Source organism: Artibeus jamaicensis, unplaced genomic scaffold (genome assembly GCF_021234435.1).
Source record: "Artibeus jamaicensis isolate MK-2021 breed Jamaican fruit bat unplaced genomic scaffold, CSHL_Jam_final contig_2790, whole genome shotgun sequence".
In the NCBI taxonomy this organism is placed as follows: domain Eukaryota; kingdom Metazoa; phylum Chordata; class Mammalia; order Chiroptera; family Phyllostomidae; genus Artibeus; species Artibeus jamaicensis.
Genome location: NW_026521616.1, coordinates 4297877 through 4319638, shown reverse-complemented (window position 1 = coordinate 4319638; position 21762 = coordinate 4297877). Strand labels below are relative to the sequence as shown.

Genomic DNA, 21762 nt, shown 5'->3' with positions numbered 1-21762 from the left:
GGCTCCTGGGGTTCCCTCTCCCCTCCCCCGACCGCGCGCCAGCAGCCTCCCTTCCCCCCCCGCCCCGCCCACGGCCCCTCCCCGCCAGTCCCAGGTCCCTCCCCTCCCCCCTTATCTTTCCCGCCCCCTCAGCTCCCCCGTACGGCTCCTTCGCCAGTTCCGGTCACGTTGCTGGGTGTTTACGCCTGGAGGCTGCCCCAGACCCCCTTCGGCGCCCCGGAGCCCCCCGGAGCCCCGGCGCCAGGGCCCCGCAGCCTTGGAGCAGCTGATGGCGCGGCAGCCGGGGCGGGCGCTGCGGAACCCCGGGCGCAGCTAGCGCGGGGAAGGAGAGCTCCTCCCCCAGCCCGGCCCGCGGACCCAGGGCTCCTCTGGCTGGTCGCTCCCTCCGGTCCTGAAGGTGAGGAGGCTGGTGGGCGTGGGGGGGTGGGCGCCGCGGTGGCCCCAGCGAGGAGCGGCGCGGCCTGAGCTTCGGCTCCCCGGGAGGGCCGGCGTGGGGCCGGGCACCGCAGCGCGCGGCAGGCAGACGGGACCCGGGGCTACTGGCAGAAGTTGTCCTCCACCGCCCAGACTCGGGCCCCTCCCGGCCCTGGCAGGGTGCGGAGAAGTCGGGGTCAAGCCACTGCCACCTCCCACTCACACATCTTTCTTTCTCCCTGCCTTTCCCTGTCCTCCCGGGTACCTCTCCTCCCCGTCCTTCGTAGTCTCCACATGCACCGCCCCCCCCCTTCCCTGGGAGTCATATTGGAGGCGAAATCAGGGCAGAACATCAAGACTGAAGAGGCTGGAAGCTCCGGTTTCCCCATACATCCCACTCCACTGCTCCTGGATCCTCTGCTTTTCTGAGCTTGGGGGTCTTGGATGTTCATTGGGGGAGGGGGGTATTGGAGGGGAAGGGCCCCGGAGTGGAAAGGACCACAAGACCCCTAGAGAATGTTGGTTCCACCACTAGCCCAGGGACCCCACCTTACACACGGTCTCAGACATTTGTCAAAAGCTGATTTCTTGTTCCCAGTGCAGATCCCCAAGAGAGCCAAGGACTGGGGATGAGGCGAATAATTATTTTTTAATACACGCACTTACTTGCCTTGGTGATTGCCAGTAACGCTCAACTCATTCCTTGTGCTCCTGTTTCACTCCAGGAATTCCGGGAGACAGAGCCCTAGCCTCAGGAAGCTTCCTGCCTAGAGCAGAAGCCACACACACACTCACACTCACACGTACACTCACACACACAGTCAGAGGTGATACTTGGTGGAATGCGTGGGGAAGAGAGTCATTTCAGCGTGGTGAAAGTCAGGGAAGCATTTCAGGAGGCAGAGATGGGGGGGCTGGAAATGACGAATGTCCACAAGAATGAAGAGAGTTTGCTGTAAGAGCAGCAAGAAGTAGAGTCCAAAGAGGAAGGATCTTCCTGCAAACGCGGACGGCTTTTACCTTGTGCGGGGCCTTAAACGCCAGTGAGTGGCGTGTGGGGCTGCAAGTTGCCAGGCACTGCCCCTTGTGTATATCGGGCCAGCTCCTTACCCCCTCTGAGCCTGTTTCCTCATCTTTGGAGTGGATAGATGTACTAATAGCCCTTTACTGTAGGGCTGTTAGGAAGGTAGATAAGTTCATCTATGTAAAATGCTAAGAACGGTACCATTTGTTACTAAAAGAATTATTACCTGTGCACCCATGTTGGAGACTGACTTTTCGAGTTCCTTCTTTTCCCTCCTGCCCCTGCCCTCAGAGGCAGGTGGTTAAGAGGAATAACAACTAGGAAAAGGAAAGAACATTTTAATCCACTTATTTATTCATTTATTACCATGGCTGTCCTATCTAACATACCTTCCTTGGCAATTAGAATGATAAAAATAAGTTTAATATTTTCCTTGAAACAAGAAGGCATGCTTAAATAATTTAAACAAAATGTGGATATTGAGCGTTCAGAACAGTGCAAGAACATTTGTTGACTGAATAATAAATATTTTCAGTCCCATGGGGAAAGAAATGTGACGAATGAAATAGAAACTGGGACAAGAGGAGCAGTCAGGGGTGAGGGGAGGCAGACATTGCAAACTCCATGAGAGCAGAAAGCAAGAGCCTTCAGCTCTGGTCCCCCTCCCAGCCACTGCGTCTGCCTGAGAGAGAGATGGGGGTGCCAGGGGCTCGGACACATTGAAAAGACTAAGAGAGGCGGGAGTAGTTAGCCACCCAAAGGAAGATTGGACTATAAAAGTGGCTTTCGAACTTTTGGTTAGCAGAAGCCTTTTCTCTAGTGAATCTGTATGCACAAGCCCATCATATAAAAGAGGAGTAAAAATAAAATAAAATAAAACAAGGCCTCGAGCCCTGCCCTTTCCCCCAAACGTTTTGGCAACATCCGAGACCCCTCTACAGAACTCTGGGACTCTGTGGAGCAAGTTTGAAAACCACTGATTGGGATGAGTCTGCAGGCCCTTCAGACCTGCGAGGGCCGCAAGTCTGCACTCTCTGTGGTCCTTCCGACCCAAAGAACTCTAGGAAGTGGCAAGGGGGAGAGAACCACAGTTTCCTACTTGCCAAGTCAGTTGTGGGCAGATGGCTGGGGAGGAAAGTGGGCAGCCGGAAGCTCCAGAGAGACAAGCAAGAGGTCAAGCCTTTTTCAGGGATCAGGCCTTAGAGAGTCAGAATTGTGCCAGCGTCAGAGTGTTCCTGCACCTGCCACCCTGTCTGCGGCTGGGAACTTAAACCCAGCAGCCCCCTCTCACCAACTTCCCCAAGGGGAAACATGTTGGGAACTTTCTTTCTTTCAATGAGTTGAGTTGAATTTGTTTGAGCCAAAAGATGACCTCTAGGGAAGCAAGACCTCAAATGCCCCTGTAACTTTCCCAGGTCTGAGGTGTGCCATACATACTTGGGATTAACTCTACAAATTGTGAACCCTGTGTTACAGACCCTTGATGACAGTTCTTTAAAAATGAATGTTTTTCATCAAGCTGGAAAATTAAAACAAAGAAGTAGGAGCACTGGGCAGGGGTGGACAGTAGAAACAGTGCAGTTGCTGAGGTAGCCAGGGCAGTGGACAGAGGACCCTTCTCAGTGTGCCGCTGGGCATCTGCAGCTGGGTAGGGGCAGAAGATGGGGCCGAGCGCTCCTACTCCTCAGCTGCCGTTACTGGCCTGGACCTTTTCCTCAGACTTGAGCTCCTGAAGCCGGGAGATTCCGGGACTGCGTTTCTATGAGAAAACCTGACATTTTTTCTGGGTCGGGTCTTCCAAAGCACACGTGACTCCCCAGCCACACACGGGAGCTCTGCTTTAACCCTGGTTCCCCCTCCCCCACTCCATCTCCCGCGCTCCCCCAAACAAACTGAACAATAATGTCTAAGAAAGAATATTTGCCAGGATCGTTTGTGACCCAAATTTCTGCCCTGAGAAGAGCAGGCTGCCTAGTTGGAAGCAAATACTCAGGTCCTTCTGGGAAGGCGCAGAAACAGCTGGCTGGCTCCGTCTGTCACTGTGGCCAGGGTCCAGCCTCCAGGGCTGTGTGGAATGGGCTTTGACTCCTCCGAAAAATTCACGTTTCAGCAGCCGGGAACAGACATTTTCTCTCTTCATCGTAGGCACCGCTGGGCCGCACACCTTCGTCCTCCAGTTGTGCACACAGCAGACATACAGATTCAACAGACACAGCACCCCCTGCACACACACGTGCACACACACGGGCTCAGGTACATGTGCAGACACAGAGGCCCATACATTTCCATGTAGACAGATGAGCACAGACAGAGCTCACCTGTCTCTCCCGAGTGATGCCCCAGTATATCTGTCTGCTCACTTGACATCTATTTCTCCTTGTCTGAGGTCTCCTGAGCACAGCAAACGTAGCATGTCTCAGTCTGGATCTTACCTTCTCTGTAAATCTGCCCCTCCACATCAGTTCGCCCCGGCTCCACAAAATCACTCACCCGTGCATTCTGCAGATATTTACAGAGTACCTCCTATTTGCCGGATTCTGTTTTCGGTACTAGGGAACAAAACAGTCCTTCATCTTGTGTTGCCAACAATCTGGCAGGGGAAACAGACAGTAAACAGAAATATAACATATGCATGTGGTGATCAAGTCCTGGAAGAAAACGCCGATTAAGGGAGTGAAGAGGGGCAGAGAGGCCTATTTAAATCAGATCATCAGAGACGGATCCTGATTACGTGACCTTTGAACAGAGTCCTGAATGAAGGGAGAGACGGGTCATGAGGGTATCTCGGCACAGGGCATTCCTGCTAGAGGGGACAGCATATACGAAGTCCCCGAGCCAAGGGTATGCTTGGCATGTTCAGGAAATAGCAAGGAGGCCACAGGGACTGGGACGGAGCCAACAGCGGGAGAACAGCAGGAGACGAGGGTAAACAGAGCTGGGGATGATGTGTAAGGTCTGGTGAGATCTTCGGGCTTGGCTCCGAGTGTGACAGGAAGCCATTGGAGGGTTTCGGTGAGGGACGGGTGACCTGGTCAGATTTACTAAAGGAACTCTGGCTGCCACACGGAAACGAGGGCCAGAGGGAAAGCAAGAAGCCAGTTAGGAGGCTACTGCAGTGGAGGGACAGCAGGGGCAGTGACTAGGGAATCACAGTGGATCTGGTGACACCTGATTGGATTTAGGATGTTGTCTGAAGATAAAGCCAGCAGGATTTGCAGATGGGTACAAAGATAACTGAAAGACGACTCCTGATCGTTTGTCCCGAGCAGCGGAGTGAAGAAGCCAATCGCAGTGCCGTCCACCCAGATGGCGAACCGCAGGCGAGAGAGCAGGTGTGCAGGAGAGATCACAGGGCACTGGGACTTACAAGTCGGAGGGGCCCACTGGACGTCCAGACATTTGTGCTGGGTAGTCAGTCCAGTGTTCGGGGAGAGTTAGCTCACGGGCAACGTATAAATAGAATTTACGACCACGGGATTGGGCGAGATCGCCTTAGGGAGTGCTTAGATAGAGAAAAGGTCCGACGTGAAAAATGAGGACGTGGGGACGGTCCGGAAAATGTATCTTCGTATTTGAGTTGCCCAAGCCGGGAAACGTAAACATCCTGGACACCCCCCTCCCCTTCATGGCCTGATTCACTGATTTTCACGTGGTCTGCATAAGAATTTTTAAAACATGCACTACCTGACTATTTAGTCAGGGGCACTGACCTCTTTTTCTTTAGATTGTCAAATAAAAAAAATGACAACAGCCAACATAACCATAGCTATCCAGTGTCAGTGAATCAAAGTTATAACTTTTTTAATTAGAGTGGTAACAAATACATTTTTGGTGTGCTGCAGAATTTTAGTAATTAGTTTGTGTGCCTTGAAATGAAAAGGTTGAAAATTACTGACCTAATCCAATCTATCCCCATGTCTTGCCAATTCTGCCCCCAGAACACACCTGGGACTTAACTTCTCTCCATCCCTCCTTCCGTGGTGTGGTCCAGGCTGCCATCATCTCTCACCTGGACTGCTGCTACATTCTCTCCAGCCTCCCGGTATCCACTTTGCTCCCTCTTAACCTGCCCTCCCCATGGCAACCTTGGTGATTCTTTTTTTTAAGATTTTATTTATTTACTTTTAGAGAGAGGGGAAGGAAGGGAGGGAGAGAGAGAAATATCAATGTGCGGTTGCCTCTCACATGCTCCCTACTGGGGATCTGGCCTGCAACCCAGGCATGTGCCCCAAATGGGAATCAAACAGGCGACATTTTGGTTCGCAGGCTGGCACTCAGTCCACTGAGCCACACCAGCCAGGGCCCACGGTGATCTTTTAAAAATGCAAATCATGTCCCTCACTGCCTAAAATCCTTTAATAACTTCCCAATTCTTTTATTATTAATCCAAAATTCTTAACATAGTTTACAAGACCCTGTGTGGTCTTTCCCTTGGTAACCTCACTTCCTACAACGTTCTCCCAATACCTTACACATCAGCCTTCATCAGCAGCTGGCAGTGCCACTGTTTCTCAAAAAGACCACGTGAAGCACTTACCACATAGGGCTTGGCACTTAGTAGGCACTCAGTAAATGTCAGCTACCGTTATTATCCTACCTCTGGGTCTTCACAAATGCTGTTCCTGTCCAGGATGCTCTTGCCAGTACTCTTCCGACTAACTGCTGCCCTTCCTTGAAGTCTGTATTACTCTTTTTCTGCTGCTGCATAACAAATTACCACAAACTAAGTAGCTTAAAGCAAGATGAATGCATTTTCTCACAGTCTCCAAAAATCAGAAGTCTGGCACTTTTTCCTGGGTCCTCTGCACAAGGCTGAAATCAAGACCAGCCGCATCTTCATCTGAAAACTTACCTAGGGAGAGATCCACTTCTAGGATCCCTTAGGTTGTTGGTAGAATTTACTTCCTTGTGGTTATAGGACTGAAGCCCCATGGTCTTGCTCACTGTTAGCCAGGCACCATCCCCACCTAAGCTAGAGCCTCTCTTGGGTCCTTGCACGCAGCTGCCTAGCACGGCAGTTTAGCTCTGCCAGGCCACCTGCAGGAGAGCTCAGTCTTCAGCTCTCTTCCTTCAGTAAGGGCCCTTTGAACTGGATAATCTCCCTTTTGATGAACTCAAAGCAACTTATTGGAGAACTTAATTACACCTGTACAATCTCTGCACCCCTGTCATAAACCTAATCACAGGAGTGAAAACGGCCACATTCCCAGTCCCACCTACACCCAAGGGGAGGGAGTAACATAGGAGGGCACCCTCACCGGGAGCTGGGAGTCCTGGGGACCCTCTTAGAATTCTGTCTGCCGTGAGGTCTCCATCTACAATCACTTCCTCCAAGAGACCTTCTCTGACCCCAGATCTAAAATAGGTCCCACTTTAGCCCTGGCCGGTGTGGCTTAGTTAGTTGAGCGTTGTCTGGCAGGGTCGTCAGTTCAATTCCGGGTCAGGGCACCTGCCTGGGTTGTGAGTCTGGCTCCTGGTTGGGGTGTGTAAGGAGGGCTGCCAATCGGTGTTTCTCTCCCTCTCTTTTTTTCCTCCCTTCTCCTCTCTCTAAAATAAAAAATAAATCAAAAAATTAAAATAAAATAGGTCCACTTTGTATTCTTCCATATTATACTGTAGGTTTCTTTCGTGGCACCTACCGCAAATTGTAATCGTAAACTTACTTGTACTATTAATTGTGAGATGCATTTTTTGTTTGTTTGATTCTCTCCCCTTAGCCCTGTGAGCTCCATGAGAATGAGGGTTTTGTTTTGTTCATCAGTCTTTCCCGTACCCAGCAGAGAGTTGGCAACAGTAACTCATTGAGTGAGTGAATGGTGAGGAGAGGAGCAAATCAAGACATGGATTAACCTACTCACGTATTTAATGGAAACGAGAAGGGACGTAGGACTGGTTGAGCCAGGTCTTGGGATAAGCGCTCCACTCTCTTTAATCTTATTTAATCCTGACTGTTGCTATTAATAACCCCATTTTACAGAGAAGGGGAAAAGGCTCAGAGAGGTTAACTTTCTTGCCCAAAGTCACACAGTAGGTAACTGGAAGTCCCAGGATTCAAACCCAAGATTGTCCTCAGTGTAAATATTAGGAACCTTCTTTGGATTCAGAAGAGTTGGTTGGTGAATTGAATCTGTTGCCACTCATAACCACGTGAACTGGCACAAGTCACTTCAGTTCTGAGTCTAAGTTTGTGAAATGGGGGTGGTCATACCTACTGAAGAATGATTGGCAGAAGTAAGGTAATGTGTATAAAGTTGTTTAAACGTAGCAGATGGTCTGTAAATGTAGCAATTCTTACCAACCAAAGGGCCACCCTCTGCTGAAAAGAAAGGCCCGGTTGGTCGTCCCCGGGGGGTCAGGAGGACATGAGGGAAGGGAGCCCAGAAAGAGGAGCCTATGACCAAGGGTCTCAGGTGGACCTGCTTGTTGTAACCCCACAAACAAAAGTCTGGGTTTGCAGAGACTTACATGGAAGCCAGTCTGGATGGGGACCATTTACTGAATGGAGCCATCTGTCAACTGGCCTCCCTCTCCAAAGCCCAGGGCATTCCTGGGACAGGTGGGGGCAGGTCCTTCAAAAGCTTAAGGAGTCCCTGGCAGGGAAGGCATGAGCTCTGGGTCCTGGGCTCCAGGGGTCTGGGCCTTCACTGCCCTCTGTCTGCTTTTCCAGGACACTCATCACCACAGGAGAGACTCATGGGAAAGGGGTGGAGCCAGAAGAGGGAGAGCTGAAAGGCCAGGCCATCATCAGAATCCAGGGGTACAAATATCCCCTCCCATCAGTGTCTTAAGTTCCACCTTGGGTACACTGCATGGGTCTCCTTAACACCCTCCCCTCTACCACTGCCTCAGCCCACAAAGTCAGTGTTAGTAAAACGTTCTCAGATCTTCCTCCCCTGTGACCTGGGAGAGCCCAGAGCTCTGGCTGGAGGTTCACTCAGAAATGGAGTTGAACTGGGACAGGGTGTGCTCAGAACCGTGCTGCTGCCCTGCCGTGTGATGGCACCCTGAGCTGGCATGCTTGCGGGATGGCGGAGCTGGAAGACACCTCGGGGTGCTTCTACTGAACGACTCAATTTGGCCATGGGTAAACCAGGAGCCCAGAGAGAGAGATGGCTTGCCCAAAGTCACACAGCTGGTTGAGGTGCAGGCTAGAACCCATCTCTGCTTCTCTTTACTGGCTTTGCTGCTCCACTGGTTTTCCTCTCTGAGAAGCAGAAGAAACCATGGGACAGGGGAGTGAAGCCATGTCCCTCTGGGCCTCTTGTTCTTTGTCTGTTAAATGGGCATAACTATGCGTCCCTGCTAACACACCCACTTGTTCATGAGTCTTTGGTGAGTAAATACAGGGGAAATGACCACAGTGGCAGAACTGTCTACCTGGCAGCAACAGGCCCCCAGATTGGAGGAGTCTGTGAGGAATCTGAGGGTGGGCAGGGCACATGGGCCCAGAAGATGTGGGTTCACCTTGTCATCCTCCCCAGGTGGGGCCCAGGCCTGGGTTGCCATGGATACCGTGTCCCTAGAGCACCAGATCCAGAGCGTGCAACGCCACATCAGCTTCCTGAAAAAAGAGCAGATGGCCCTGCTGCGAGACCTGCACCTGGAAATCCTGAGGCTGCAGAAACGCTGCTCAGGTGAGGCCAGGAAGGGTGACGGGTGGTTGGGGGCAGGGGCGGCAGGGGCGGCTGTCATCCCCACAGTCATGGTCTCCGATGGGGGGTCCACCAGGAGCCTCTCAAGCCTCACAACATTCCTGCCTGGTGGGTGTTCATCACCCATTTTTCTGAGTGAGGAAACAGAGTCTCGGGAGGTGAGAGATGAGTTTCAGGGAAAAGGGTTCTGGTTCAGTAGCAGAGGGAAACCTGGGAACCATTCCTGGGAATTTCCTGTCCCTTTGTAATCAATGTTCATCAAGTGCCTCCCGGCCCTAAGAAGCCTCCATCTAGGTGGGGAGACACACACCCAGGGAGAATATTAAGATATATGGGAAATAAACAGGGCTGGCGGGAGTTCACAGGCAGGATCATGTCCAGCTCCAGGTGCAGGTGATGAAGAGGGGGACCAGGCTCCTCGGAGGGGGGCAGCATTTCCACTCCCTTCAGGCCGAGTAAGATTGAGACATGGCGAGGTATTAGGGAGGACTGGGGGCAGAGAAAGCATTCCAAATGAAAGGAACAGCACGGCAGAGTCCTTAGGAAGGAAACCAAAAGTTTAGGAAAAGTTGAATTGGATGGATAAAGGACACTGGTGAGAAATACAGCTGGAACCAGATCATGGAAGATCTTAACAAGTGCCAAGACAGCTAAGAAGTTTGGCCTGTCCCCTTGGGTGGTAGGAAGCCACAGGAGGTTTTTGAGCAGCGTCATGCTGCTTTAGGAGACTCAGCCTGGCAGTTAAATGGAAGGTGAGTTGGTGGGAGATGGAGGCAGGGAGAGCGTAGCGGGGCTGGTGAATGGTGCAGAGGAGAGACGAAGGGGCGTGGAAAGAGGAGAACCAGTGGGAAACAGGTGGAAGGAAAGGACTCAGCAACCAGCTGAATCTGGGAGCAGGACAAAAGCAACTGAGGACAAAGCTAAATCCTCAGTTGCCTAGCCCTCTCGGAGGCCTGGCCCTGGCCCAAAGGCTCACCCAGGCCTAGTCTCCCAGAGCAGGCTTCAGGCCAGCAACTCACAGTGTGTCTCAGCTAGAACAGCCCAATCTCCTCATCGTGAAAGTAGGTAAATTGAGGCCCAGAGAGAAAGAGTCACACAATATGTTAACAGCAGAGTTAAGATTAGAACCCAGATCCCCAGACTTCTGGTCCTGCGTGCCTCGGCAGTTTTCTACACATTCTCTCCCCAAGATGGTCAGATTCTATCGCCCTTCCAACCTCTCCTCGTGGGAGGCTTTCCGTTCTCCAGAGGGAAACTGAGGCCCAGAATATTTGAGCGACCTGCCTGGCTTCTCACTTTGGCATGAAAATCCAGCTGTCCTGACTCTTAGCCCCCACAGACCCCTCCCACTCCACGTGCAGGTTCAGCTGCCCCATGCCGAGGCCAGGCTCCCCGCAACCTCCCCGCAGCCTGCATGGCAGCAGAGCCAGCCCCATGCCAACTCACCCCTGCCTGGTGCCACTTTTTTACTGCAGTAACATTAAAGGAAAATTGAGATGAGCCAACCCTAAGAGGCTGTAGCTCTTCCTCTAATTTCTTTTCATTTTTCCTTGATTTCAAAGACCTGGGTCCTTTCACTCAGGACACAGGCAAGGGTCCCAAGAAAGTATAATAGGAACAGAGGGCCCTCAGGCCCCATCCTCCTCCTCAGATGGGTGTGGGCCTGCAGTCTCTAGTTATTGATTAAGGAGTTAAAAATAACTCTGGCTGGTGTGGCTCAGCAGATTGAGTGCTGGCCTGTAAACACAAAGGTCGCCGGTTTGGTTCCCAGTCAGGGCACATCCCTGGGTTCCAGGCCAGGTCCCCAGATGGGGGCAAATGGGAGTGTGCAAGGGGCAACCGATCAATGTATCTCTCACACATCAATGTTACTCTCCTTCTCTTTCTCCCTTCCTTCCCTCTGAAAATAGAAAGTAAAATTTAAAAAAGAAATAACTCTGGGCTGGCCTAGGGCAGCCACTCTTGGGCCCTAAATGACTAAACACGGCCCCTCCCTGCGAGGGGTGGGGGAGTGAGAAGACAGCCAGAACAAAAGAGATTTTTAAAAAGACAGAGGCAGAGAGAGATGCGAGAGGGCTCAGGAGGCTAGGAACCGGACGGGGGGAGGGGAGGAGCCAGTGTAGTAACCAAGGGGCAGGGTGCTGGGAGGGCCTGTGGGAAGGCTGTGAAGATTCAGAACGAAGGGCTCGGAGGTGCATGAGCGTGTTCTGGGTGCCAGGGCAGCTGGATGACAACAAGAACTACCCCCGTGCGTTCAGCACCGACTCAGGCCTGGGCCGAACCCTCCGTTTGTTTCTCTCGTTTAATCCCAGCAACAGCCCTGTGTGAGGCAGGAGCAGTTCTGTTCCCATTTTGCAGAGGAGAAAACTGAGGCTCAGCGAGGTGCTGGCCCAAGGTCACAGGGCATCTGACCTCACAGAATGCTCTTATAAACTGAAGGGACTCTGGCCAGAAGATGAGCAGGGAGCTTTGATGTGTGGGAGAGGGATGTCCAGCTGAGATTCATCTCCCCTCCCCCAGCTCCCATGATTAAGGGCCAGGAGCAACCAGCCCACTGGGAGTTAATGGCAGAGCCAAAGTCCCTGGGCTTTGTCCCTGAACCTGTTCCACATTCCCTGGAGCTACAGTGCAGGGCCTTGGAGGAGGGACTAACTTGGTCCCAGGAAGCCCTGCGGGCAGAGGCATCAGTGTCCTCCAGGGACCCTAGGAAGGAGGTTCAGGCTGCGGTCACAGCAAAAGCCCTGGGTACCCTACCTCTTTGTCTCCTAGCAACAGCTGGCCTCCCCAGGGAAGGCACCCCAGCAAAGACCTTGGTCTCCTGAAGAGCTGGGTGAGGGCAGAGAGGAGGGGCTGGCAGAGGGCCCGCAGGCTGTCTCTGCAGGTGCTGGCTGCAGGGGCCGTCCCTGGGATGTGTTACCTTCTCCCACCCCACGTTCACACTTTCTCCCTCTGGGCACCCGACTGAGCTCCTGCAGGTACACAGGGGTGCTCCTGAGTGGGTGCTGCCCTCACCCAGCTAGCTGTGGCTCCCTAGCTTCACTGTGCCCCTTTCCCAGCTACTGGGGGAGTTGGGGGAATGGGGGAGTGAGCAAATTCAGCTGGCTGAGGGATAAGGCTTTTTGGCCTGTAAGGAATGGGGCTGAGAAGACAGGCAGGCAGAGAGGTGTGGAGTGGCTGCCAGGCCCAGGAGGAAACCGCTCAGGCACCAGCACCCTTGGCAGGTTCCTTGGCTGCCCTGGGCGCCCAGTGCCAACCCACACACATGGTGCCAAGAGCACTGCAGGCTTTTCATCACCAGGTGGCGCTGTCGTGGTGGAGCTTGGAGAACCCTGCCCCCAGCTGGGAAAGGGGCAGGGCTGGTGTTCAAAAAATAACATTGGCTCAGCAGTAGGGGGTGTGAAAACAGTGGAACACATGTGTCCTGTTGGTACATAGCTTCTACCTTGAGCCCCCTCCAGTGACCCCGCACATCCCAGGAGACTCCAGCCTTCCCGGATCTGCCAACTGAACACTAAAGCATCTGTGCCCTGTGCAGTAGGGGGTCCTTCAGACCAACTCGCATCAGTTGGCATGTTAAACATTTGCGCATCACCCCCGAGAAGGAGTGATGCTCACCTAGCCCCCGACACAAGCAGGCTCCTCGATTCCTCCAGGGTCGAACTAACCCCCAAATCTGGGCCACAAAGCTTGCACTGGAAAGACCTCTGGGCTCAGAATCAGGCAGGTCAGGTTCCGGCTGTGCCTTGGCACCTTTCTTCATCTCTTCCCCTCACTGGGCTCTGGTAAAGTGGGTAAGGGGGCAGATCTCGATGCTTTCTAAGGGTCCTTATTGCCACTTTTCCTGAGCCATGATTCCCCAGTGTGCATGTGTGGCACATACAGGGCCCAGCACAAATAACATCCCTTTTTCATTACAAAATCATTTATTGCAAAATCATAAGCATGTAATTCTGTAACATAACACTGTCACACTTGAGCACACCATGTGACATTTTAGGTGAAATATTCAAATTAAAACTATAAATTATTACACCCATATTATTACCCCACCAACGCTCTCAAGCGGGCTCCTGCCAGACCCTGTGTCTGTGTCACACACACACAGACACACACACCTGCCTTTTCTCTCCCCCCAGAACTGACCCACGACCTGGAGATGCGAGAGGCCCAGTCTCACCAGCAAGGTAAGAGGAGGGTGACTGATGGGGAAGTGTCATGGGGGCCCAATGGGTCACCTTTCCACACCACTTAGTAGGACCAAGCTTTCTCTGTCCCCAGTCCAGACTTGGGGACAGCCACTCCTCAGCGTGTTGAGCACAGCGTAGGTAGGATGTAGCCCCACCTGCCCATTTTGCTGCATGACCTCATACAGTGAGCAGCCTGCACCAGCCGCACAGTGCCCTGCATCCGTGCTCCTGGCAACAGGAGGAGAATGAAAGCCCAGAGGAGAAGGTGTCCAGGAGGCCCACTCGCCCAGAGTCGTTCCTCACCCACCTCGCCAGTCTCTCCCACCCTTGCACAAGTGATTCCCGTGACTGGTGTCCCCATCCTCCAGGATGCTGAGTGTCAAGACGCAACACAATGACAATATGAGGTCCTTGACTTCAAGGAGCTGAGCCTAGAGGAGAAAAGAGGCACGTGCACACTAGCAACTCCTTCACCTTACAAAAGCATGGGTTCCAGCGGTGGAACAGTGCCACCAAAAGATTTTTTACACAAATTATTGCTTCACCCATAAAATGGCAGGTGGGGTGGGGAGGTGATAGTGGCTACACAGTTTCAATTTTGTGAGATAAAGTGCTAGAGATCCGTTGTACAACCTGTGAGTATACGTAATGCTGCTGAACTGTGCACTTAAAAATTGATAGGTTAAGAAAAACTGATAGGATGGTAAATTTTGTTGTTTTTACCAGAAATAAAACTTTTTTAAATAAAAAGGGTTGCATTGTTGAGAGTTTAATCACCAGATTATACAATCTCTAAACATCAGAACTTCGAGGCACCCATTGTCTCAAAGTGCAAGACACATTACCAGACATGGGAGGGACTCTGTAAATGCTTCACGAAATGAACCACGGAAATGGTGTTTCTTAGGAGAGATTTAAGGATGGACTTCCTGCCACCCTGATATGCTGTTTATAGTTAAAGAGCTATACAGATCAAGAGTTAGGGGTGAGAGAGCTAGAAATTTAAGGTAAAAATGTTAGGAGCTCACAAATGGGTGTGGGGGGTGTGTATGAAGATCTAAACACTTAACAACTTGAAGGAATTCTGCTCACTTCTTCAAGCGGCAACTCTGGGCCACCTTTTACCCACCTTTTGTCACCTTTCAGCCACCTATGTCCCTCCACTCACTCGTGTCAGTCTCGGATGCTGTTCCTGCTGAAATGGAGCTAAGAATCCAGAATCAACTCTAGGGGTCCATCAGGATCACCCGGGAAGGTTTAACAAGTGCCACTTTCCATGTTCAGTCCCAGAGACTCTGATTCAACCCGTCCTTGGTAGGGCATGAGGACACTTTTTTAAAGCTCCCTGGATGGTTCCAGTGTGTCTCCTGGGTTCTGAAACCCAGTGCTGTGGGCAAAGGCAAACAAGTAGAAAAGTACAAAATGCAGTGACCTCTGTGTGAGACAAGGTTCCGGCACACTCACTCTCCTTCCCTGCCCACACTCCCAGTTCTTCCCTGCCCTTGCCCTTGCATGTCTCTCCCGCCACAGGGCTTTGCACAACTTGCTGCCTCCATCCCAAGCACTGTCCTCTCCCCTCTTCACTACTTCTGTTCATCCTTCAGAGACTAGCCCAAGTCACTCTTCTGCCGGGAAGCCTTCTCTGATTGGACCACATTCTCCTTTAGCCATGGGATTGGCACATGTCACATGTCACATACGAATCTCGCCTGCATTTGTAATCATGCCCTATCCTTTTCCCACTGTGCCTGCTGTAAGCTTTGTGAAGAATATTTTCTTGTCCACCATAGCCCCAGGGCCTAACACAGTGCACAAGGTAATGTCTCAAGAAATATTTGTGGGGTAAATAAAATGGTCAGGGAGAGTTCCAGGGGTGTCCAACCTTTTGGCCTTTCTGCACCACGCTGAAAGAAGAGTTGTTGTCTTGGGCCACGCATTAAATATGTTGCAACACAGGTTATTACCAAAAAAAAAAACCTCAATGCTTTAAGTAAATTTACGATTTTGTGTTGGGCCACATTCACAGCCATTCTGGGCTGCCGGTTGGGCACCCCTGAAATCCCAAGAATTGGAGGGGAGGGCCAGCAAAGAGTAGGATAGATACAAAGGGCCTGAGGAGGAAAAAGGCTGATGTACCCCTGGGGAGTGACAGAGAGCTAGGGAGTCCCAAGGCTTTGTTGGGAGGATGGGTGAACTGTCTTCACCATCGCCTCTCTTTATCTCCCCTTTCCAGAGGCGGCGTCGCGGGAGCTAGAGAGCAGGTGCCGGGAGCTGGAGTCGCAGCTGGCAGAGCGGGCGGCGGCCAACTCCGAGCTGCGGCGGGAGGTGGCGCAACGCGAGGCGCTGGTTTCGGCGCTGCGCTGCAGCCTGCGCACGGAAGAGCGCCGCTTCCTGGAGGAGCTGCGTCGGCGCAGCCACCGCGCCACCGTGCTGGGCACAGAGCTGCAGAAGCACACCGAGGCGGCCGCCTACCTCTCCTGCCAGCTGCACGCCGCACGCCAGAGACTGCAGACACCGCGCCCGGGCCCCAGCGCAGCAGCTGAACCCCGACCCCGCCGGCGCGCCCAACGGGCTCGCCGCGCGCCCGCTACGGAGGCCGCCGCCAAGGGCCCCTCCGGCCGGGACTGGGCTTCCTGGGACCACGCGGCCTGCACCTTGGACGACACCGATCCTATGCCCGACCCCGCGCTCTTCCTCTACGCCCGGAGGCCCCCGCGGCCCAGCGGCCGCAGCCCGCGCCAGCCGCCACCTCAGGAGCCCCCGGACCAAGCTGACCCACCGCCTGCGCCCAGCTCGCCCAGTGCGCCCGGGGCCCCGGAGTAGGGGCGGCGCTGGCGGGGCGGTGGGGAGTGGGAGAGGTCGGACAGGCTAGGGATGTAGCCCGGTCCTTGCAGACAGGGCCTGGGGGGCCGAGGGAGCCGGTCCCTCCTCCAGGCAGGGGGCCGCGGCAGCCCCGGCTCCTCCATCCCTTCCAGCCGCCCCCAGCCTTTTGTATTTCCCAACGTTTCCGAAGCTTCGAGCTCTCCCCTTACGCGAAGGAGCTCCAGGAGTGCACCTTTTGGGTAGAGGACTCGCAATACTGATCCCCACCCTGCCACTGGGAGGGGAGGGGCGGGGTTCACGCCCTATCCCGGGAAAATTGACAATCGTTCGGCGGGAAGGGGGAGGCTGGTCTGGCCTAAGGAAAGGAACCGGAGTGGCACTTAGCACCCCTAGGCCTTCCAGCTGTACCCCTCCCCGTCCCCAGCCCCACCCCAGTCCCCTGCGGCCTCCCAAATCCCTGCATCGCTGCCCTTCCCTCCAAGCCTTCCTCCTAGGAGAGGCTCGGGTTCGGGGGCTAGAGGCTGGACCTTTCTCCTCGGAGCCGTTTCTCCTTCCCTTACCCCGCTAATAAGATCCTTACAGGTGAGCACCTAACACTTTAGAAGACACCTCCTCCCAGAGCCTCTGGTGGGAAAAGTATAGCCTGATGGAAGTTTGAACTTCTGTAAGGTAGCGCCACAGACCCTTAGTACTGCGAGTGGGTTTGGTGGCCGAGCCTAGTCTAGAGCTGTCTCCAGTGCAGTTCCCCCACAGGATACCAACTGAGGGATTTAGACTGGGAGCTGTGCTGGGGAAATGTAGGACACTGAGGCCTACCGAGGGGCAGAAACTGCTTTCAGGAGGTAGCTGGGAGTCGGAAGGCGCCCTGGGAGTTTTCCTAGTCCTGTGTTTTGGTGTTAGTTTCACCCAGCTTCGTCATTAGCTGGATGCACCCAGAGGCTGGAGAAAGGGCCTGGCTTCCTGGAAGTGACCATTAATAAGAGTTTGAGTTTGCTGGGGAGGAAGTCCCCAGCCTGGCCCCCTGCAGGGATGTCCCAGTGCTGTCAGACCTGACAGTGCTGGGGTGCCCTTTTGTCTAGGTTGGGGAGTGGCTAAAGGGAAAGTGGAATGTCCCACCTGCTAGCTGCCTTTCTACCCTGCTCCACTGTTATGACCAAAGGCAGTTTCCAGTTCAGCTCTGCCCTTACCCCAAGTCCAGCCCAGAAAGAAGGACAAACCCCACCCCCACGCCATCCTTCTTATGTTGGTCCTGCAGGTCCTGCATTGTGTCCTAAGTGCCTGTGAGGTCTTCCAGGGACGGCAGAGGGCAGGTGTGGGGCAGGGAGGGGTCTCTTTACCTCACTCGCAAACACCCCATCCTGGCAGGCCCTGACCCCGGCTGAAGCTGAGCATTCTCTGTCACCCAGAGATCCACGTGGGGAGCAGAGCCAGTCTCTAGGTGAGATAAGCCCTTCTCCCGTCACAGCCCCCATGAAGAAGAGAGGGAATCCCCAATCATACCCTCTTTCACTCTGTATATTAGAGGGAGTGGGAAATCTGCCAGAAGCAAAGCCCAGGCACATACTCCAGCCCACGCACACACAGTGCCCGCCCCAGCCTGCCACACTCAGGGCTGCTGAGACCATTGAGCAATAACCAGCCTGGTCCAAGTGTCCAGCCACTGGGGTGCAGAGGCCAAGGTGTTGGCACCCTTGGGACAGACAGTGCTCTGGTCTAACTTGAGCCACAGTAGTGGCCTCGGGTCCTTGCTCTGCCCGCCCCTCTGCCTCCCCTCCAGGGTGTGTAACTCAGTGTACCCTGTCACCCCCTTTCACAGCGCGACTGGGTGGGGAGGCCTCTCTGTCTCAGCTACACTCCCTTGAAGGGCCCAGAGGACTGTGGAAAGGAGGGAGAGGGTGCCTTTCTGGAGGTGCCCACCCAAACCCTCATCTTTACAACCACACTTTTGGGGTGAACGGGGTGACTTTGTTATGTTGATTCTTCTACAGAGATGAAGTGCTTTAGCCACCCACCCCCTAAAAGCCATAGCGACCCCCAACTGGCCTCCCCCAGCTGTAAAGCAATAGCCTTCTTCCCTTCCCTCCTGAATCCAAGGTGTCCATTTGGGGAATCCTACCAAACCCCCACCCCAGGGATCCTCAGGTGACCCCGACCGGCACCTCCCAACTCCTGTCCCTCTTCCAACAGCCAGAGGTAATGACAGGTCATTGTCTGTGGGGTGCTTGGAGATCCCCCAGATGAAAGGCTCTACGTGCTGGGGCGGCTGACTCAACTCTCTGCCTGGGAAAGGAAATAAGACAACCAGCCCTTCCCACTCCACTCAGCAAGCTGAGGCAGATACAGGGTTCAATTTTAACAGACATCCCCTTTTCCCATCCCCCTCCTGGACTAGACACTCCCCTCCAGCCCTCTGCCCTGCTCCAGGTTTGGAACAGAACCCTCAGGGAGGGGAATGGGACTGGAGACAGTGGCCTGTCCTCAGCTTCTGCCCTCCCCCTCACCCCCCATCCCCTCCCCTAGCCTGGGGGACCCACCCTGCCAAAGGAAGACCCGCCCCAAAGTAAGCGTGGAATGCTTAGGTGACAAGAAGGGGAAGGACTGTTTCTTCGTCCCTCTGCTCTGCTGCACAGGTCCCCTGGGGGAGGGGTGTGTTGACATGATCAGGGACCCTAGTTGGAGCTCCAGCCACACCCTGAGTGTGGACAGACCCAGGAAGGAGAGTTGCAAGTAGGGACTAGTGGGCAATACAGTGTGAGGGTCTGTGCCCCTGCCTCCCCATACCCCACCTGCAGTGGCCTGCAGTTTGGGAAACCATTCCAGGGTTGTTGGGGGGTAGTCCTTCCCCATGTAAGCTGCAGAATGGAGGCCGCCTTTGTGAAGAGGAAGGAGGCCTAGGGGTGTGGAGCACCTCTTCAGTGCAGAGAGAGCCGGGGATCTCTAAGCACTTGCTCTTGGAGGTGCCAGCCTTGAATGGGAGACGTGCAGGGCAGAGTGGAGGCATCCTGCTCCAAATTCTCTGTTGGCTGTGCTTTTTAATCCAATGCTTTTCAGAGTGTATTCACTCACCCACAAAAATAGAGCCCTGTGCTTTAGGGGTGATTGTCATATGCCTTATTCTTAATAAAATATCTGAAAAATACACAAGGCAGGCCTGTTTGTGGGCACCCTGCACCCCTATTGCCACAGGTGTCCGGGAGGATATGGAAGATCTAGTGGTTTGGGGGTCAGCCAGTGGGTTGGGTGAGATGGGAAGCCAAGACTCTATAATAAAGTACACTCAGTGGATATTTCTCTCGTAGGGAGGAAGGCACTCATCTAAAATGTCCCTATGCTCGGGCCAGTCCTGTCCCTCTCTCCACGCATGAACAAAGGAGACCTTACGTCAGAAGCTCCTGGCCAGGGTTGGGAAGGAGCAACTGGAAGTGCTCCGTACTTGGGATTGACCACTGTCCTGGCCCGGAAGGAATCCTTGTATTCTGGCATCTTTGGCCGTGATGGTCCCCCTTCCCTGACACCCACCCCCATCTGATCCAGCTGCAAGAAGCCCAGCACCCCACAAGGAGCCCTGTTCTTATCCTCCACTAAGGCAGTTATCCCGGGACTGCAGCTGGACAGCTCGGCACACCCAGCACCCATGAGAACTCCAGCCTGGTCACCTCAGTGTCGGTCTGTGTTGTGCATGGCTCTAGGGCTGAGGTTTGTAACCACTGTGCCTCGAGAATTTTGAAAACATGCACTACCTGACTATTTAGTCAGGGGCACTGACCTCTTTTTCCTTAGTTTATCAAATTAAAAAATGGTGACAGCCCAAACAACAATAGCTGTCCAATGTGAATTAATCAAAATTATACCTATTTTTTAGAAGGTTTTATTTATTTATTTTTAGAGAGGAGAAGGGAGGGAGACAGAGGGAGAGAAATATCAATGTGTGGTTGCCTCTTGCACATCCCGTATTGGAGACCTGGCCCACAACCCAGGCATGTGCCCTGAGTGGGAATCAAACTGGTGACCCTCTAGTTCTCTGGTGGGCACTCAATCCACTGAGCCACACCAGCCAGGGTAAAATTATACCCCTTTTTTTTGTCAGATCAGCAAAAATATATGTATATTTGGTGTGCCACAGAGTTTTAGAAATTAGTTTATGTGTGCTATGAGATGAAAAAGGTTGAAAGTCACTGCTCCAGGAGAAAAGGCAGCAGCTCTGAGGCTGCAGGGGACATACTACTTTTGCCTGTAACCCTTCTTCTGATAACAGGACCCATTGCTTCATTTTGGGCAACTTCCCTTCTCCCATCTCAGGCCATGTGTTGAGGGGCTTGACCCCACATGTAACTGAAGTCAGGCAGATCACACTGATGGGATTGACTCATGACTCAGTCTCAGCCAATTAGAGTTGATCTCAAAACTTTTACTGGACCCATTCATTCAACACACCAAGGTAGGACCCAGCAGGGAACAAAACAGAACTATTGAGAAGGCCAAACTCTTGGACAGCAGAAGTGTCATAATATCAGCCTGGAGGTCTTGCAGGCTATTTGCCAGCAGAAAACATAGGACTTCCTGAGTATAAAACTTCACAAAAGAAGCAGAATCAGTTGAGATGGAGACATTTCCTAGAATTAAGCCACCTGGATCCAGCTATGCCTGCAGCCCATATACCCTTGCCCTTTTCAGTTATATAGACCAATAAGTCCCCTCCCCCACTTGTATTGAAATGGTCAACATTAACTTGTGGGTTTTTCCTGCTTTTCGTTTTAAACGACTTTAGAATTAGGGGAAAATTGCAATAATAATATAGAGTTCTTATATATCTCTCACCCAACTTTCTCTTAGTGTTAACATCTCAGTTTATCATAGTATAATTATCAAAACCAAGATGTTAACATTGGTACATGACAACTAAACCGCAGACCTTATTTGAATTTCATCAGTTTCTGCACTAGGGTCCTCTTTCTGTTCCAGTATCATACCCAGGATCCTGGATCCTGGGTAATTTACTTAGTAATTTGCTCTTGATCTCCTCACTCTGTGACACACTTTTTAAAGCCATTTTAAGTTGAGTTTTAGTACCTTGCCAACCTCAAGAGTCCTGTTGATGTCCAAGAACAATCAGTGGAAGAAAAACAAGAGGACACCAACCATAAAATCCATCAAATAAAATATTCATGGAGTTCTGGGGAGGGAGTGACCACTTCCAGCTACCAGGACTAAGAAGGATTTTAACAGGCACAATGGCATCTAAATTTGACTTCACAGACGGGATGGCTTCCACGTCTGTCCCCAGGACACTTCTCTCAGGGAAGCTGGCATACAGAAAAGGTAAGTAGCTTGCTCAAGGTCACATCGTGAAGAAGTCAGAGATAGGGCTAGACTTGAAGTCACATATGCGGTGTGTTCAGGTGGAGCAGGCAGGCAGGCCCACACTGTCCCCTCTCAGTTCAGTTCCTTGCTCGAGCCTCTGGGAATCAGGTGTGAACCCAGGATAGGCTGGGACCAGACTTGTCCTTGGCCTTTTCTCTCCTGGAGCAACTAGAACAGGGAAGGCCCAGCCCTGGATAAGGATTGGCCCAGGACTTTGGGGTCCCATTTATAATCTAAAAAAAAAAAAAAAAAGGAGAAAAGACAAGGAAGGGAGAGAAGGGATTGGCCTTAGGGTCCCTCC

At 52.8% G+C, this 21762-nt stretch overlaps 1 protein-coding gene across 2 annotated transcripts; it reads left to right on the top strand.

Moving 5' to 3' along the window:
- Nucleotides 1-172: 172 nt before the first annotated feature.
- On the top strand, nucleotides 173-19145 carry CCDC92B (coiled-coil domain containing 92B). 2 transcript variants are annotated; one of them, XM_037153883.2, is made up of 4 exons: nucleotides 173-397; nucleotides 8920-9072; nucleotides 13227-13274; nucleotides 15511-19145. In XM_037153883.2, the coding sequence occupies exons 2-4, from the start codon at nucleotides 8943-8945 to the stop codon at nucleotides 16098-16100; spliced, it is 768 nt and encodes a 255-aa protein (XP_037009778.2). In that variant the 5' UTR covers nucleotides 173-397; nucleotides 8920-8942; the 3' UTR covers nucleotides 16101-19145. The 2 variants fall into 2 exon arrangements, with proteins under 2 accessions (XP_037009778.2, XP_053518722.1); XM_053662747.1 differs by lacking the exon at nucleotides 173-397 and adding an exon at nucleotides 5464-5480.
- Nucleotides 19146-21762: the final 2617 nt, after the last annotated feature.

Coding starts and splice junctions, on each gene's coding strand:
- CCDC92B (XM_037153883.2), top strand. CDS start 8,943: ATGGATACCGTGTCCCTAGAGCACCAGATCCAGAGCGTGCAACGCCAC. Junction 9,073..13,226: donor GCTGCAGAAACGCTGCTCAG/GTGAGGCCAGGA, acceptor CTCTCCCCCCAG/AACTGACCCACGACCTGGAG. Junction 13,275..15,510: donor GGCCCAGTCTCACCAGCAAG/GTAAGAGGAGGG, acceptor TCCCCTTTCCAG/AGGCGGCGTCGCGGGAGCTA.